General features: G+C 41.2%; 1 protein-coding gene across 4 annotated transcripts in view; it reads left to right on the top strand.

Moving 5' to 3' along the window:
• Positions 1 to 2,558: 2,558 nt before the first annotated feature.
• gab1 (GRB2-associated binding protein 1) overlaps positions 2,559 to 19,741 on the top strand; it is a 66,532-nt gene continuing 49,349 nt past the window's right edge. For 3 of the 4 annotated variants that reach the window (XM_034687721.1, XM_034687720.1, XM_034687718.1), the window contains exons 1-2: positions 2,560 to 3,084; positions 3,204 to 3,361. In XM_034687721.1, the coding sequence (XP_034543612.1) occupies positions 3,290 to 3,361 (72 nt within the window). In that variant the 5' untranslated portion in view covers positions 2,560 to 3,084; positions 3,204 to 3,289. Of the gene's footprint in view, positions 3,085 to 3,203; positions 3,362 to 19,741 lie in introns of all 4 variants that reach the window. The other variant, XM_034687719.1, reaches the window with a different exon arrangement.

Raw genomic sequence — 19,741 nt, 5'->3', positions numbered from 1 at the left:
TAGCGAAGAAATGTATTCTTCTCAGATGGAATCAGCCTCAGACCCCCTACATTTAACCTGTTCAAATAAACTTTGAATGAAACCTTACGTCTGGAACAATGCACATAGGCTACACTCTGAAAAACAAGGGGGATGTTTTCCTAGAAGTTTGGCAACCGCTAATGGACCTCTGACATCTACCGAACATGGCTGGCCGTGCTTGGACTCTGAGTACAAAAAGAGAATGTAATGTGACCATGGTTTATGTATTGTACTTATTATTTGTACTTATTGTAATGTACGTAGTTGTGTTTTACAAGATGTTTTTTTCCTTCCCTCTTTTTCCCCTCTTCTTTTCACTTTGCTCGCTTGTGTGTTTTTCGTCTTGTATGTTATAAAATGTTGAAAATACATAAAAAGATAATTGGAAAAAATAAAAAGTATCCAAAAGGTGTTGTAATTATTGGAAAGCAAAGAACAAAACATAAACAACCAAAGAAACAACAACATTGTGGAGGAAAATAAACTTAATGTACTTGGGCTAGCACCAAGGGGGACAATCATATTTTAAGGGGGTCTGTGGCAACCATGGACTATATAACACATATCTGGATTAAGGTGGCCCTGAAGGACAAAACACATTTACAAAAGATGAATCACTTTTACAAAGTTGGAGACAAATTTACATTTTGGAAAACATTTTTACATTTTATAAAACTAAATGACATTAACAAAACACTTTTACATTTAGGAAAACAAATTTACGAAATCAAGAAACACTTTTACAAGCTGTGAGACAATTTTACAAACGACAGTACGCTTTTACCATTTCTGAAACAAATTCACATTTCATTTTTAACGGAAAGGGGATGTACCAAACACCGGAAGTGATCTGGAAGTGATCGAGTGAGGGGTCATTTAGTTTGTTTGGATGGAGAGAAACCAAATGGAGTGACCTTACACAAAGTGTAGGCACCAGTGGGCGCTTACCTGGTTGATCCTGCCAATTGCATATGCTTATCTCAAAGATTAAGCCATGCAAGTCTAAGTGCACACGACCGGTACAGTGAAACTGCAAATGGCCCATTAAATCAGCCATGGTAATGGTATTCCATTTGTTATTGGATCCCTTTCGGTGTTTGGTACATTCCCTTTTCCTTTAAAAATGAATGTAAATTTGACTCAGAAATGGTAAAAGTGCTGGATCTTCTATTTGTGCCAAACACAGTTTTACTCAATGTAGGATTTTACACCGTGCTCACTACATTAAAGCTTGTCTGTCAAAGATATTTGGAACCGTTTCTTCTTTGTGTGATCGATGTCAACATACATCAGCACATTACACTCACATGTTCTGGAGCTGTCCCACCCTAAATGTGTTCTGGTCTAAGGTATTTGGAACGTTGACTATTGCAACTGGAGTAAGACTGGTCCCTAATCCTTGTACTGTTTTGTTTGGTGTGTCTCCTCCTCTGTCTGCTCTTTCTCCAGCCAGAAAAGGCATGTTAGCTTTTATGACTTGGCTGGCCAGAAGGCTGATATTGTTAAATTGGAAGTCCTCTGCCCCACCTGCCCATTCGAGCTGGATTAAGAGTGTATTCTATTTTCTTAAACTTGAAAAGATTAGGCTGACCCTGGGTGGTGGCAAGGCTTACATCTTTAAAAAAATCTGGGACCCTTTCTTGTCTCGTGTTGAGAACTCGGCTTGCTGTGTGTCTTTAGACTGAGCATCAACATGGTGTGTCTTACTATGTTTAGATTATTGCTTTAATCTGTTTATTTTTATTATACTTACTTCATATCATATTTTTTCATTTTTGGAATTCTATCTAGTTAGTCTGGAGGGAGTATGTGTCAGGGTGGTGGGTTATTTGTTGTTTTGTATGTCGTATGTCATTTGTATGTTTCTTTGTTTAAAAAAAATGGAAAATGTGCAAACTTCTAATATTAGATGTAACTGTTTTTCTTAATGAAAATCAATAAACAAAGTTAAAAAAAAGAAATGGTAAAAGTGCTCTGTCATTTTTAAAATTGTCTCACCACTTGTAAAAGTTTGTTTATTTTTATTTTGTAAATTTGTTTTATTAATTTTTTTTTTTGGCCTTGGTAAAAGTGCTTTGCTAATGTAATTTTTTAAATAAAATGTAAAAATGTTATCCAAAATGTAAATTTGTCTCCAACTTTGTAAAAGCGTTTCATCTTTTGTAAATTAGTTTTCTTAAATGTAAATTTGTTTTGTTCTTTGTAAAAGTGTTTTGCTATTGTAATTTTTATAAAATGTAAACATGTTTTCCAAAATGTAAATTTGTCTCCAACTTTGTAAAAGTGTTTCATCTTTTGTAAATTTGTTTTCTTCAATGTAAATTTGTTTTGGCCTTGGTAAAAATGTTTTGCTTTTTGATGTAATTTTGTTTTACAAAATGTAAACATGTTTTCCAAAATGTAAATTTGTCTCCAACTTTGTAAAAGTGATTCATCTTTTGTACATTTGTTTTGTCCTTCAGGGCCACCGTACTGGATCCTCCCCTGCACATTATGAAGTTGCCTTTATCAGGCTACATTCAATGACAAAGTAACATTATTGTATTTTGAAAACAGCATTCCTTCATTTCCGATTTGCAGCCATTACTCCAGTTGGCTTGACGTCGCCATGGTTCAGAGGAGGGTGAGTTGAGGGAAAGACGGAGCCACCCTGTCAATCATAATTAAGGAACCATGGGAGTAAACTGGTAGGGAAGCTCGGTGGAACCACTGTGTTTACGGTGAAGATTGTTCTAGATTGCGCAGAAACGACAACTATGCACCGGTACACTGTGGGACGTTTACGCCTGGTTTCGCCAACTGGGAATCACTCTACTTTGGTGGGAATTTAGCATGGAGCGCTGCATATAACAACAAAAAACTTAGCGACTTTGAGTTGCCTTGCGCCTGTTTTTGTCCCTTCGGCGTTCCAGTGTGAACAAAAATACACAAGTCATCGTTGATATTTGTACAAAAGGCGGTGCCGCGGAGGTTTATATGAACTCCAAGCCCAGGATATACCCGTGTGTTTGACTACAACTCGGGGAAAATCTGGTGTGTGCATTTCAGAGAACTGCCTTGTCGGTGAGTAGACCCGGGAGTGACGGTATTTACTGCTCTTAAAAGCACAACCATTCAATACGTGTACATTTTTAACTTGTATTTCAACTTCAGGGTTTGAGCTTTGTGTGTTTTATTTTCAGATACAAAAAGAAGACACTCCCAAAAGCAAACGAAGCCAAACAGAAATCAGCGCTCAAACTCCAGGGAGGGCAAGAAAGGAGCAGATATGAGTGGGGGAGATGTGGTGTGCTCAGGGTGGCTGAGAAAGTCTCCTCCGGAAAAAAAGTTGAGACGTTACGTAAGTGCAGTTTATATCCTATTTGTTACATTGTAATAAGGTAACCTGTTACACAGAATGAGCCAGCATTTCACTGGACACTTCAAGTGCACGACTGGGCGCAGGGACAAAACGTGTAGGCCTCGTCTTGGGTGCATTTCAACAAAAAAGTTTTTGCCTTTTCTGAACTAGGAATGCTGTGCGAGTTTTCTCAGCTTACTTTGTACTGTAAGATGTATTTAATCAGAATCTAGCAGGTATGATGTTGTTGTTGTTTTGGGTCATACCTGTGACAGCTTCCTCAATGGCAAGTGCATGCACAGCAATCCAAGCCCACAGCATGTTCTCTGAGGATTAGATTTTTCGTAGACCGATAACACAACACATTGATTTCCTTGGGAAGCAAAGCTCTCAGCGTCACTGTAACCACTCACTGTGTCAAAGGTGGTGGATGGTCATGCCAAAGGGTTAAATGATTTACAAAACATCTGCAGAATACTTGAAAGGATGACCCCATTCCTGTAAATCTCAAACACTGTTTGTACAAAGTTGTCACAAGTGCAGAATGAAGTGTTAGAGTTGTTATTTTAGTTTCATGTTTACTGCCTTTCACTGGATAATCCCTCATGCTACCCCCTCATCATGAGGACAAAACGTGTCTCTTCTCCCAGCCTGGCTTTGAATTGTCTTTTATTTTCAGAGTGGTTTTCTCGGCCTATTTGTTGTGCATGTTGGCAGCAACAGCTGATGCAAAAACAAATAACTTCAGCAGCTTCAGCAATACACGAGCTGTCAAGTCTTCATGCTTTCCTTGTGGATCAGTGAATATCACGGTTATTGATATTTGAATTACAAGGCCAGCAACTTGAGAGGAGGGTTGGTTTTGCAGAAACCACAGTTCCAATGAAGTCTTGCTTCTAAAAGCAATACAAGAAAATCCAGCCACAGAGACAGGTTTTTACCGAGCTGTCTCTGGATTATAACAGAACAGTATCTGATGCAAGGAGGATGGAGTTTAACTCTAAGTTTATTACCTAGGACTCTGCTTTTTTTAGTTGAGTGTATGCTTTTATAAGTTGTATTTTATTATAGCTTAATAACACTGACTTTAAGATTCCTGATTTAACCTTTTTTATTAAGAATGAGTGATATTAAGCATCAGAGGTCACTTTGACGTGCTGTCTTTGTTGCTGAGCACTTCATATTCCCATCCCAGGATGCTTTCTGTTCTTCATTATTCAAGATAATCTCCAAAACCAAGTCTTACCATTGATGACCCAGAATCGTTCCCTCTCAGTAAACAGAAAGCTGGTGGATGACTTAATTGTTCTCAAGGGGATATGGCAGCTCGCTGCTCCAGTTTTCTAACTGTTTTTTTGGACACAGAAGCTTAGAATAGCCAGGAGGCCATCTCACAGAGTGTTGTGAGGAGCATGGGAACTGCTCTGATGACGGTTTTGTAAGATAAACTTGGAATGGTTTACAGCTTTTCCAAAAACAAACAAAAAGCGTCTGTTCTTCTGGCGTTTTTAAAAATTTGTTTTACTGTTGGCACTGTGGGTTAGTTTATGTAAGAGCTATCATAAGTCATGTCAATAACATTACAAAAAAGAAAAGGAAACAGTTTTTGGGGTTTAAGGGACTTCCATCACCCCCAAACCCCCAAACCCCCATCAACTTTTCTGATTGAACAATACTGCAAATACACTTTAATACAATTTTTAGGTGATCAAATATTAATTTGGAAACGAGTACCCCAATCCTCCCCTATTGATTGTGTTATACTCTGACTGTATCACAACTCATTTAAAACCCCCTCATATGAAAAGTAGAGCGAAGTTGGTCTCATAATTGACATTTGGACAACCTTTTTTCTGAATTTTAATGTCACCTACGAAGCCGAAAAACACAAAAATGATATGAAACTTGATATATGAAACACAAAAGCCTTTCAACAAGCTGCCGAGCATTTACTGAAATCTAAAAATACTCATTAACACAAAAGGGGATTGGTTGGTTGAGGTTCCCCCTTCAGTGACAGGCCATGGTGCTTTGTCACATGAAGCTGTGTAATTAATGGAAGCGCTGACTGTCCTTTTTTTTTTGTCAGATGATGAATTGTTCAACTGTTACCGATTTAGGAATTTACCCCCAGCTGTTTGAGTTGATGCCCAAAATAAAAGGAGAAGTTGATTCTGTGCTAGAATAGAAATCAAGCAGCTGATAATGAGGCGCTGTGGTTTTAGGCTGACAAGGATTAGTGGGATAAATGTTCTGGTATTTTACTAATTCAGTGACTGATTGGACTTTTTGTCTGTGCTGTAAAAATAACATTGTCAGGGCCCTGGCTTTGGTCCTCAGGTGGGTGGTGCAAGTCTGATTCCAACCTGTGGACCCTTTCCCACATGTCACTCCCCACTCTTTCTCCCGGTTTCCTGCTCTGTCCACTGTTCCATCCTTTTTGATTGAAGACATAAAAGCCCAAAACATATAACTTTAAAAAATGACAACATTGCACTAGGACCATATCGAGGCTTCTGCACCAACATAACAGTGATTTGCTTCCTTACAGAGTGAATGAATCAGGCGACTGGTCAGTTCTGCTCTTAAATATCTGTGGTTGTATGCATGATGTTGGTTGTTGAATTGTGTTGTGTTTAGTGGCTATCATATGATTTGGTGCATTTGCTTAGTGAAGATGGCTTGTGGATATCAGCCATAAAAGATCTTGTGGTTATATCAGATGATGCTGTTTCCATGTCGCTGGAACACAGGCTTGAATCAGTTACTCTCAGTAAATTCTCTGGAGACCAAAGTCATCATAGTTTATGATCTGAGCAGTAAGTTTTCCTGTGTTTGCTCAGGATCACATATATTTAAGAGTAGAAGTTGACCTGCTGTGTGCTGTAAGGAAAATAATCTCACCTATCATATCTACCTCTCTCAGGCAGGGACCTGAAGTTTTATCTGCAAGGAAACTTTCTTCTGATAAGGATGTTCTGATATGACTAACATCCTGGTTGTTTAAGTGAGAACTTAAATTCTATCTCATCGTCCAGCCTGATTATCAGAAATCACACTGAAAACAGTCCAAATTGAGCACATTTACCGCATTAGCAAATAGAAGAAGAAAGCAAACTGCATTAAATAGTGTCACACTATAATCTCACACTATTACACATAGGGGTGCAACGGATCAAAAAACTCACGGTTCGGATCGGATCACGGTTTTGAGTCACGGATCGGATCATTTTTCGGATCAGCAAAAAAAAAAAAAAAAAAGACAAATACAACTTTGTCCCTCCATTTATTTTGTAAAACACTTTTAAACTTTTGCCAATAAAATAAAAACAAGATTCAACTCAAAATGTACTGCTTGTGCAAAGCACCCTATCTGTGGGCCCAGTCCTGCCTCATTCACTGCATTTCATGGCATGGCAAGTTAAGGAGCAGAGGAACTTCAAAAGTTTCACTACATTCTTCTTTCAATCGTTGATTTTCACCGTCCACTTTTCTTTGAGCTGCAAACTTGGAACACATCGTTTTCGTGCATTCTAGGGTCCTACAGCTGGCAAAGTGCCAATATGTGAACTGCTCCATAAACGAAAGTGAAAGTTAAAGATTTCACTCGCAGCATTGGACTCTAATTGACCCATTAACAGGCTGTCTGCGTATCGTTGACATGGAGACAAGTCCCGGTAAACACAAGGTGACCCGACCAAAACACCGAGTGAAGGAATAACAGTTCGGGGGCCACAAATAGGCGGCCGGACGCGGCCCGCGGGCAGCGTATTGACGGCCTCTGGTCTAGTGGGTGCGCGACGGAATTTCATAACGTGGCTCAATCACATTCAGCATTCACTGTATTTCACAGGGAAACCAAAATGCTCCCATACATGTGACTTACAAGATGCAGGAGGTTTTTCAAGTTCCTCTGCTCATTCACTTGCCATGACTACCGCTGCGCTTGAGGAGTGAGTGTGGATTGAACATGCAGTCATCACGTGAACACGCGCAACTTTTTTCATCAACCGATCCGCGGACCACGTCCGTGCCGAACCGTGGAGAGGCATCCGTACGGATCACGGATCAACCATGATCAACCAATCAGTGCGATTTCATACCGATATCTGATCAACTACATGAATTACTAAAATAATAAAGCAACATTTAAATCAATATCAAAGTAAAAGGTAGGTAATAAAATGGTTGAACCCTTAATAAAAGCCAGACTCAATAAATACGTTTTTAGTTTACGTTTAAAAGTCCCAATATCCCTATCAGCGCCTCTCAAATATAAAGTTTATTTTGTTAAAATAGTTGAAATCTCAAGCCTTTTTTGGTAAGGCTACCAACAACACTAAAAACAACTGCCCCTTACTGCCCCCTTTACTTGCCCCTGAGAGGTTATTGGGGTGTACTGCAATTTTTTCAAAAAGCTGTGGTAAAATCAGGCTTTTTGGGCCGCAGGGACTGACAAGATGCCATTAATCATTGCGTCTGCTGACTTCCAGGTAGTTCAGCATTCTAGCATTACGGCAGTAGCCATTAACCTGGTCAGGTGATGCCAGGCTGGCTACCTTTTTCAAGCCCCCCCATTTTTCTGTTATGTTTATTGTCACCGTCATCTATCATAATAAAGTCAACAACTGTAGTCACCCTCTCCAGAAGCCTGCTTTCTTTCTAAAAGAAGTGGAGCTCTCTTTGTTGTTGTGAGCAGCTGTCGCCAGGTTTAATGGCTGAATACAAAACACGATTACAAACCTTCTTACAAAAGTATGTGAGCAAGCCACCAAATTCATATGTTTACTCCCAACACCAGACTGAACAGTAGTAGACTAGACGCTGGAGCCCATGCTTACCCGATTAACCACTCAGGGCAAAGTTTGTCAATGCAGGCTCCACTGCTGATCGCTAGAGCTCAAAGGTGAACACAGTCCAGCTGTCTTGCCTTTGTCTGAACAGCCCCGACCATCACAGGCTCAACATGTGCTAGAAAATGTTGATTTCTTTTGAATGAACTAAGTTTGAGGACAAAATACACCAATGGACCAAACTACTTTTCTATATGAAGCTAAATTTAAACAGTTGATTCAGTCTCCTCCTTCTGATTACCCTGACTTTTTTAGCTGCTTTGTGAAGAAATGCCTGAATGAGTGCAAGAAAACAGGATAGACAATTAGTTTTTATCTCTCAGTAAAAGCTTCCTCAGACTTCTCACTTTCTGGCAAATAATGTGTCATTTCAGAGCAGCAAAAAGGGTTTCTAAAGGTGTTGCTTTAGTAGGACTTCGCCCTGCCAGATTTTTGTCATAACTGTATTGTCTGTGGTTTTCCAGTTTATTGACACTGCATTTTCCATCTGGTTCTCCTTTTCTGCTTTCATTTCTCCTACCTTTCGCTCAGTGGAGATCCTCTTGTAAAAAACAGCGTCTTCCAAGGAACAGCTTGTTGACCGGTATCCATAAAACATCTGTAGTTTGTTATCATGTTGACCCGAGGAAGGGCACAGATGAAGGTGCCGGGTTGTAATCGGGGAATTGTCTGCAAGGGTGTGTGTGTGTGTGTGTGTGTGTGTGTGTGTGTGTGTGTGTGTGTGTGTGTGAGTGTGAGAGTGTGACAACACCCTGCCAGACTGAGACAATACATCACATATTCAGCAAAGCTTCCTCTTTATGTCACAAAATCAGCATGTGTTGTTAAAGTGTACCATTCTTTATTAGATATGTGTCACAATAGAGAAAGGTCCATGATTGCCTGAGGTGACACTTTCCTAGAGTATAACAAGATTTATAAACATGCAACATGATGATCCAGATCGTTTTTCACATTAAGTAGTTAATTATAGAGTTTATTATAGAAATGATCGCTGGGTTAGCTTTTCTATGTACCAAGGTGCAGTGTTTGGATTTGGCATCAGTGATTGTCTTTGGCCAGGCTCCGGCTTAAGACCTTTCCCTGCAGTGTAGGGAATACCGTACCACAGAGATGTAGAAGAATCTGACAAGAGTGGACGCCCCCTTACCTCCCACAACCACCTCCTGACTGTGTGAGCAATACTCACAAGGCCAGATGCTTGTCATAAAGGATGATGGTGCTTTAAAATGCACATTTGACCCAACCCCCCCCTCTCTCTCTCTCATCAGCACCAAAGCAAAGTGACCTGACCTCTGTCTAATACTTCCTGACCCTCCTAACCTCATACAATACCTTAAGAGGCTTTATCTCTTTCTACTGTATGCAGTGAATTTAATAACATTCAGTGGCACACATTTACCACCCACCCATACATGTATAGTTTAACATAGAGTTTAATCTTTGATCCGTGATAGATTTGTGACCTCTTCACCTCGACCTGTCCAAACAGCCTCTAGCCCATGACCTGACACGCAAAGGAGCGGCGTTATAGATGCAGCATATGTGCAGTAACAAGTCAGCAAAGGATAGACTGTGACTTTTCCAAGCCCGTGTGACAACAAACTATACGACTTGCATAAACAACATGGAAGTTTATTGTTATAAAATCATATAAGCTGTAGTTATAACGGGCCATAAAAGAGAAATTTGATGTTATAACAAGAAACTGAGCACTTGCTATCATCAATCAATCTTCATTTGTATAGCGCCAAATCACAACAAATGTTGTCTCAAGACACTTTTACAAACACAGCAGGTCTAGACCGTACTCTGTTTTATTATTAACAAAGACCCAACACCAAGACAGGATAAGACTCAGTCTTATCTCATATTAATCCACCATGAGCAGAGCACTTTGCAATGTTTAGCTAGTTACAACGGCAAGGACAAACTTTAATTTTACAGGCAGGAACCTCCAGCAGAACCAGACTCATGTTAGACGGCCATCTGGCTCGACCATGTTTGGATGGAAAGAGTGATAGAGGACATTAAGAGAGAGAGAGAATGATGAAACTGATGCGACGGATAGTAGTGGTTGTTGTCGCTGGAGTCTGGCACGTCCGTATCAACCCCCAAACTCAATATTATAAATGTCTTTTTAACCAGAAGTGACCACCACTTGCTTTAAAGAGCTGTGGCTGAATCAGAATCAGAATCAGAATCAGAATCAGAATCAGCTTTATTCGCCAAGTATGCTTGAACACACAAGGAATTTGACTTTGGTAAACTGTGCTCTCTTTGTACAAGGCATAAGAATAAGAATAAGAATAAGAACTACAATAAAAAATAAAATGAAAATATAATAACAATAACCTTAGCTATAAATACAAAGAAACAACAAATAGCTTGACTAATATGTACAGGCTAAAATAATATGATAAAGTGCAGTGGTGAGTTGCAGAGGTAGTTTTACATTATAAAATAGAAGTTAAATAATACAAAAAATAGAAATATGGAATTCTGCTTGAGAATTGTTGCATTGTATATCTACATGTATATTTACAGAGAGTATTTATCTGACAGGTATGACACTGTTATGGTTTAGTGTTCATCAGAGTGACAGCCTGGGGGAAGAAACTGTTCTTATGGCGGGTTGTTTTGGCGCACAGTGATCTGTAGCGCCTGCCGGAGGGGAGGAGTTTGAAGAATTTGTGTCCAGGGTGTGAGGGGTCAGCGGTAATGCTCCCTGCCCGTTTCCTGGCCCGGGACCGGTACAAGTCCTGGATGGGGGGCAGGTCGACACCGATGATTTTTTCTGCAGTCCTTATAGTCCGCTGCAGTCTGTGTTTGTCTAGTTTGGTTGCAGAGCCAAACCAGACAGTGATGGAGGTACACAGAACAGACTGGATGATGGAGGTGTAGAACATGATCAGCAGCTCCTGGGGCAGGTTGAACTTCCTGAGCTGACGCAGGAAGTACATCCTCTGCTGGGCCTTTTTTCTGATTGTGTCTATGTGGGAGGTCCACCTCAGGTCCCGGGAAATAGTGGATCCCAGGAACCTGAAAGAGTCCACAGTAGACACAGTGCTGTTCAGGATGGTGAGGGGGGGGAGTGGGGGGGGGCTTCTCCTGAAGTCCACTGTCATCTCTACCGTCTTGAGCGGGTTCAGCTCCAGATGGTTCTGACTACACCAGAGAGCCAGCTGTTCCACCTCCTGTCTGTAAGCAGACTCGTCTCCGTCCTGGATGAGACCGATGACGGTGGTGTCATCTGCAAACTTCAGGAGTTTCACCGAGGGGTCTCCTGAGGTGCAGTCATTGGTGTAGAGGGAGAAGAGCAGTGGGGAGAGAACACATCCCTGGGGGGCGCCAGTGCTGATGGTCCGGGTGCTGGATTTGATGCTCCCCAGCCTCACCTGCTGTCTCCTGTCCGTCAGGAAGTTGGTGATCCACTGACAGATGGAGGCCGGCACTGTGAGCTGGGTGAGTTTCTGGTGCAGGATGTCTGGTATGATGGTATTGAACGCAGAGCTGAAGTCCACAAACAGGATCCTAGCGTAGGTCCTGGGGGAGTCCAGGTGATGCAGGATGTAGTTCAGACCCATATTGACTGCATCCTCCACCGACCTGTTTGCCCGATAGGCAAACTGCAGGGGGTCCAGCAGGGGGCCTGTGATGTCTTTCAGGTGGCTCAACACTAGTCTCTCGAAGGACTTCATGACCACAGATGTCAGGGCGACGGGCCTGTAGTCATTGAGTCCTGTGATGGTGGGTTTCTTTGGGACTGGGATGATGGTGGAGCTTTTGAAGCATGAGGGCACTTCACACAGCTCCAGCGATGTGTTGAAGATCTTTGTGAAGATGGGGGCCAGCTGCTCAGCACAGACTCTCAGGCAGGAGGGGGACACGCCGTCTGGTCCTGGAGCAGGGAAGTATTCATTTGTCATAATGACATGCTTCCATTGCGCTCCACATGTAAATCTCCGTCTTATTATCTGTTATCAGAAAGAGGGAAACTATCGCACAATGAGGGCCAATGATTTTAATTGAATAGTTAGTACCTTATGCTTTATGTCGATTAGGGATGCACCGAAAATTCGGCCACCGTAAATGGCCCAAAAGTGCATTTTTCGGTTTTCCCCCGAAAGACTTTTATCACCGAAACAACACGGCCGAAACAGAATATTGTGATGACGCAAGCGAAAAATGCGGCCAGTACACGCTTGTCTGGATAAGGGCCAACATGTCTGCATCTGTTATTCCTTTAATTGCAGCATTAAAGCGTCTTCTAAGCAAAGAGGTTGAGACGGACCACGGAGTGAAAACAATAAAAAGTACACTATTAGAGTCTGTCAGCACACGTTTCACTGAGATCTGTTTAGATCTTCTGCACTTCATCACAACTGTGCTTGATCTGCGTTATAAAGATCATTACTTGGATGTGGGAATAAAGCAGCGCGCACGAGAAATCATCCAGAACGCGATGGATGCGGAGAACCCGCTTGGACACGGAGAAGCGTGCAGCGCAGGAGAAGGAGAACAGAGTGCAGAAAAAAGGACTGGTCTCTCTGAACCAGATGAGGGGCATGCACCCTCGTTGAACGCTGATATGTTCAATGAGATCCTTGATTTTAGTGAGGTTCGTACACAGTCATAGCCATAAATACAATGGTAGGGGAGACCGGGGACAGTTGTAAAATTTTTGACATTTCTGTCTATAACTTTGAGCTCTTTTAACCCAGTGTGTTCAAACTGATATACAAACTAGCTTCAAGTGTCTGCTAAAAAATGGCCTAGAACATACCTGTGCAACACAAACAGAAAATACATGGCTTAATCTCAAATCCAAGGAGTGAAATATTACAACTGTCCCCGGTCTCCCTACTAGTAGTTGGCATAATAATTTATTTTGGTGTTTCAGTTTTCGGCCTTGGTTTCCTCATTTTAGGTTTCCGGCCAAGAATTTTCATTTCGGTGCATCCCTAATATTGATGATACAGTGATATTGAATGTTTTTAACGATATAGCTCAGTTGAGTCCTGTTGCATCAGCTGGCCATCATCTCAGTTCTTTACTGCACATTACTATATGGATCATTATGATGAGTGTTACTGGCATGTACCCACTGGAAACAGATAAGCATTTTGTTGTACACTTTATCCAGCCCTTAACTGGGCCTCAGTGCCGGAGCAAAAGGCTGCTTGGTAGACCGGAAGAAGGAAAATATTGAACCCTGAAGGTCCTCCTCTGATGGCTGTAAAGGGAGACTGAGGATAAACTCAGAGTCTTGAGTCCTCTCAGCTGGGGGAAATGCATTTACTGTATACCCCACTGTGGCTATTAGTCATTACTTCTATCTGTGGCTGACTCCAAACAGCTCTCCTTTGCAAAGTCTACAGAAATATGCTCACAAGGAAAGTAAAAGCGCCGTCAAACGAAAACAAAGGCATAGCTCTTTGATTAAGTAGAGGATTCATTAAATCTGCTTAGCAAGTGGAACAGAGAACAAACACTCACTTTCTGTTCAGCCCCTCCTCCCTACATGCTAAAAGAAACAAACAAACAAGCTACCCGGACAGGATGCAACAGAGGGGGACTTGTGTAGCATTAGCCTCTAAGGCTAACAGAAAAAAAAAAAAAACAGAAGAAAAAACAGTAGATCTGTGCTGACTGCTGCAGCTCTCCATTTAGAGCCAGCAGACGACTGTTGTGTGATCTGCCAGCTTGAAAATGGATTGCATGTGCCATTAATTATTCAATGTCCATTACAAACAAATAAGCATTAAATATTAATATCTGTGCTACTACAATAGTTATCCTTACTGGCTCACTTTGTCCCAGACACAGACTGGTGTCATTGTGTTATGCATACTGTAGGTGTATCTGTTGCACAGTAGCAGCCATGTTGGTGACAGTTAAGAAGTCACAATTTTTTAAGTGACTGCTTCATCAGCTGAGCTTTGAGTGAACACGCCGAGTTGTTTGTCAGTGGCTCGAATCTTTATTTAGGCCTTTGTTGAAAAACACAATAGAAGTTAACATTGCTTGCATTTTCCTCTGGGTATTTATAGAGTGTAGTAAGCCTGAAATTAACTTATTGCATCACAAAGGAAAACACAGCCACAAAAACAAACAGCCAGTACAGGAGGAGGCGTTTGAAAGTTGGCAGTGCGTAGTGTTTTTGTGACACTTTGTGTAACTATATCATATTCAGTGTTTCCCCTAGGTTTACAGCCTTGGGAGGGGGGGGTGCAGACAGACTTTGCCACGACAATCTATCAATCTTTAATATATAATTATTCATGTAGTCGATCAGTTATCAGGTGTCAGTGTTTTACCAAGTATTAAAATTGTCAACATTTCACTCTTTTAAAACTTTTGCTTTTGTAATATCTTATGTTAAATAATCTAGCCTGCAAAAAAGTCAAAAGAAAACATTCTTTATGTGACCATTATATCTGATTCTCTTGATTCAAATAAAAATGCCATGAACGCAAAATACAGGTCTGCATTGCACTTTTACGACGGTCCCTGAATGCACCTGCAGTGACAGGAAACGGCACTCTTTGATGCCAAGGAGTTGATCAAAACTTACTAAATGTGTCTGATGTTTCACCAAACTGGATTAAATCAAGCTGTAGACGCGGAGCTTTTTACTGCGAGAGCGGCAAAAACGTCAAACGTCAAATATTAAACAGACATCTCCCGGTTGTGTCTTTCTCACTAACGCACACCGGGGGGTTAAAATCCTCAATGAAGAGGAGACTGGTTCACACAGCACACCTGCTGCAGGTAGAGATCAAGCTAACACTGAGCCACTCAAATAATAATAAAACAAAACAACACTAAACAATAAAATAACTCAGCCTGTCACAGGAATGCATAGCTTTAATTTCTGCACAGCGGGGAAAATATGAATTGTTAATGTCCGACGGTCCTTCTTAAGTTTTCTTCTGAGTTTGTATAATCAGTGATGCACTTTAGCTCATCATAGTCTCGTTTTCGTCTTGAAAAAATGAGTTGTTGATGAACATGTATCTTATCATTGTGCTGTGATGTGTGTATGTGAGCGCACGTGTTTGTGTGTCTGTGTGCGCATCGGGGCAGAACTGCCAGTCGATACAGAGAGCAGTTGAGCATAATGATATCCCGTCATGTAAATAAGATAATAACATAAGGATGTTTAGTCTGTTTAATAAAGGAACAAGTTTAAGACCTGATCTATAAGAGAGGTAACACTGAATTACTTCTGTTGTGATCTGGCGCTATATAGAAAATAAAATTAACTGAACTTCCAAGGGGTGTGCCTCCCCCCCCCCCATTTTACCTATTTTTATTTTTTTTTTTTGTTGTGTTACTCACACAATCACCACAAGGGGCACTTCAGATAAACAGGAAGGTAAATGCTACAAAAGGGGCGCAGGTGAAGCAGTGATCTTGGGAACTGGAAGAGCACACAGTTTTTTACTTGTGTAGCGATTGTTCTGACCTGGATTTAGTCACTGTTTGGGTGCGGGAGTGAGGTGTTTTTGACGCACTTCTAAAAGAGTCCAATGTCCAATCCGAGGTTATTGTTGCATTACTTTTTGCCATTCATTGATTCAAATGAAAAACAGGTACAGACAACTTACTTTGACGGTGAAATCAAGATGAGGATAAGACAAGCGGTAAAAACCGTGTGCTCTTCCTGTTCCCAAGATCACTGCTTCACCTGTGCCCCTTTTGTTGCATTTACCTTCCCGTTTATCTGAAGTGCCCCATGTGGTGATTGTGCGAGTAACAAAACAAAAAACAAAAACAACATAGGTAAAATGACTCATACATTATATTTTAGCTTATTGTTCACTTAAAGAATAACTAACCTATGAACTTGGGAACATCTGTTGTCATAAGGTAACCTGTAAGGGTTTGAGTGTCTGAGCGGGAACAATACAGATAGTATTAAATAGCAAACTCATTTAATATCCTGCTTTTGTTTGACTTTTACTCTCTTTCACTGACCCTTTCTTTGTAGATCATCTGCTGTTTGTTATTTTGAACTCCATTGCAGATTCTTGAGAAACAGCACTGCTTCTCTCAGTACAGCAAAGTGTTGTTTATACCAACACACCTCTATTTACAGTTTCAAAATAGAGTCAAAAACAAAGATGATTGTTGAGTTCTTACTTCTCAATCAAGAGCGTCACTACAGTGTAAACTTGTGCGTTGTTTTCAAAGACAGTTAACCAAAGGTCAAAATGAAATGAGTTTTAAGCTATATTTCGATGCAGCTCTGAAGCTCTGTACTGTATTGTATTGGTAGGTCAAGGCTGACATGGAGCATTTTGTAAACAGATGTGTCTCTTTTTGCCTGCTGCAGCTGTTTACTGTCCAATGCGCCAAGTTCACCAGCAGCCCATAGAGGGACTGCTCAGAACTGGTTCTCATGTGGACTTGGTTTTCTCCCGTTTAAAGCTTGGAAGCAGATTCTGAACTGTGTTTTTTATTAGAGTCAGATTCTCTTGAATTAAAATGAAGCTTTTGTGCTACTTGTCACTCTGCCAAGTCGAACAGTTTTCAAGTGAAGCTATTATTAAAAGCAGATGACAGAAACCTCTCTACTATTTGCCAAGGCTAAAAGTACACATCATCATGTGTTCTTCTTTCTATTTCTCATGACTCCTTAGGGTGATTTTTATACACATAGAATAGACAAAGATTCAAAAAGTCTTCCATTCTTACAATATTTGTCATGTTTCAACCTCTGCACTACAAGGCAGTAAAAATAATCTGACATGAAGCTGCTTTCTATGTCCAGAGTGTAGTTGTGGTTTGATCTGGACATAGAACAGGGCTGCTAGGAGAGCACAGGTGGCCAAAGATGGATGACACCAGCAAAAACAAAAGGCTGCAGGCAGGGGTCTCTGCTCCCGTCAGATTTATGTGTGTTGTTTCAGTAAAAAAGGGAAACAGAAACAAGGCCAAATTTATGATAATGCACATTCCAAGAATTCTTGCAATGCAGGGGAAACTTCTCCAAGGCTAATGGAGTGGGACCATGAATATGTATGCAGTGACGTGCAGGCTGGGATACACCACAAAGGCAATCAATAACTTTGTCATCATTGTTGAGGAGAGTGAAACAGGATGAGAAAGAGTGCTTCTCAAAGCAGCAGCATTAGACAGTCTCCAGTGAGAACAGCTCTCTGCTCTCGGCCTCTTTCTTTCTGTTCCCACTGCTTCTTGGCAGGCACACACAGCAGGAATGTGAGGTTGCACTGTGCTCCTCTTTGCATGGTCTGCTGGGGTATGAGCGCCTGGTCCTGGGCTGCAGCTTAATAGGGGTAGGATGGACTAGTCTGCATTGCACTGCACTGCACTGCACTGCTCTGCAATGCAATGCAATGCGCTGGCCTATTGTTGTTTCTGCAGCACCAGGGAGGGAAGAGGAGCCGCTCCCTGGCGCCCCAGTAAGGCACAGCCGCCCCTTCCTGTGTGAGGCGCTGATGGCTACCAGATGGCGGGGGGAAAGGAGAGGAGGAGGGGTCCTATACGCTCTCCCTGTTGTACTTTATGCTATATGCATTCAAATTTTTATTGCGTGCATCCTCTTTTTCTCTCTTCCAAAAATATTGCATCTTTAATTGTGTGCCTAATTTTCCCCACTGTCCTGAAGGTGAAAAAGAAAGTGATGAAGAATCTTATTTTGCTGTTTCCAGGCTGTATACCGTGCTGCACTTCTCTAGGTGTTACATATCCTGAGACACAAAAGAGAACACCATGACTCACTTACGATCATGACTCACTAAAGAATTGTATACTTTGAAAGCCCACTCACGACGCAGACTCTCTTTGCAAGACCGTCAGAGGCATTTAAACATCAAACTTTATCACTACAGTAGTTGTTGTCACTATGGAAGTGTGCTCACACCTGTTCTGCAGGGGCAGGGGTGTGCATGTGGTGCATGGTGAGCCTCAGGAAAAGTCATAAGAAGTGAGTTTGCCCGCTCCTCACCAACAGGAGGCCCCCTAAACTCACTGCACACTTAGACCACCAGTTACTCTTAAGCTGGTCACATAGGACTCAAAGACACCAGTGTACATATCACCTTTTTAGACAATTATCCAATCCAATCTAATCCACTTTATTTATATAGCACTTTTAAAAAAACAATCAAGTTTAGCAAAGTGTTGCACAGTGAGGTAAAATAAGTTAAAACACACTGAACATAAAACGCTGTCAGAAAATAAAAAAGAATAATGTAAAAGAATCATGATAAAGATGATAAAACACTTTAAAAATAATAATAATAATAATAAAAGAATAGAATAAAAACACTGTAAGAGCAAATAAAAATCCAATAAAAGAACAGACAGAGACAGAGACCACACAACTCTCAAGCGGGTTAAAAGCCAAGGATTAAAAATATGTTTTAAGCTCGTTCCACAGTTTGGGGGCCACTGCTGAGAAGGCTCGGCCACCCCTGGTTTTCAGCCTGGTCTTAGGGACCACAAGAAGCAGCTGTCCTGTTTTTAATGGAGACTTTGGCTTTAGGAGGAGAGTGATAGCTCAAAGCAGTTCTTTGAATATTAGTTTGCTGCCCTGTTTATTTAAGATAAGATAAGATAAGATACTCCTTTATTCGTGCCACGAATAAAGAAATTCATGGAGTTACAGCAGCAAACAAAAAGGTGTACAGTACAAGAATTTCAACAAGAATATATGTAGAAAAAAAATGTTCATCAAAGACGACAGCTAGGCCATAATTCTCCTGTCAGCCACCACCTCCACAGGGTCCAGGACTGAGCTGGCCTTCTTCCCCAGTTTGTTCAGTCTTGCTCTCCTGTATCCTGTCTGCCCACAGCAGGTTTAATCCTTCCAATGTGGCGTTCGTGTCCGGTGTTAGCTCTGTTAGCACGATGCTACACTGCCAGTATTCCCTCTGGTGCTGGGTTAGCTCGTCCACCTTATCGTAGATAGATCTTATATTCCCCATAACGGTGGGTGGAAGGACAGGTCGATGTCGTCTTTTTTAGCTTGCAGCTCAGTACCAGCACGTCTTCCTTGCCTATTTCTCCTCAGCTTGCAGGGAACATGGATCATGGCTGCATCTTTAAAGCCTTATTGGATTGTTGCAAATAATAAAGTCAGTTGTGACACTTTACATCACGTTAGACTCTGATTTGATGTGTTCAGTGTAACCTCGCCTCAGGGGTAGAAATCATAGCCTGGAGAAAGTTTGGTTAATTTCATATATGATCAAATTAGGCTGAAAAGAGAAGCTTATGTCGCAGAAGTCTTGTGACCCAAGCCTTTGAAAAACTTCTTCTCTGTGAAGTAGTCTTCTTTTTACATGGAATTAATTTTTTTTTTCAAATGTCAAAGATGATAAGAATACATTTTCCACTGCATGCAAACTACTGGTTGTGTGCTTTTTTTTTTTTTTTTTGAAGGAAATGGCGCATGCAAGACGCAGGGCATACCAAATAATTTCCAAAAGGTCACTCAAATGATTGGCCATGTGTTTTATGTTTGCATTCTTTGGATTTGGAAACGTAACTTTTC

This window comes from Notolabrus celidotus, chromosome 7 (assembly GCF_009762535.1).
Source record: "Notolabrus celidotus isolate fNotCel1 chromosome 7, fNotCel1.pri, whole genome shotgun sequence".
Classification (NCBI taxonomy): domain Eukaryota; kingdom Metazoa; phylum Chordata; class Actinopteri; order Labriformes; family Labridae; genus Notolabrus; species Notolabrus celidotus.
Note: the sequence above shows the minus strand (reverse complement) of the source record. Positions and strands in the feature narration are given on the sequence as shown.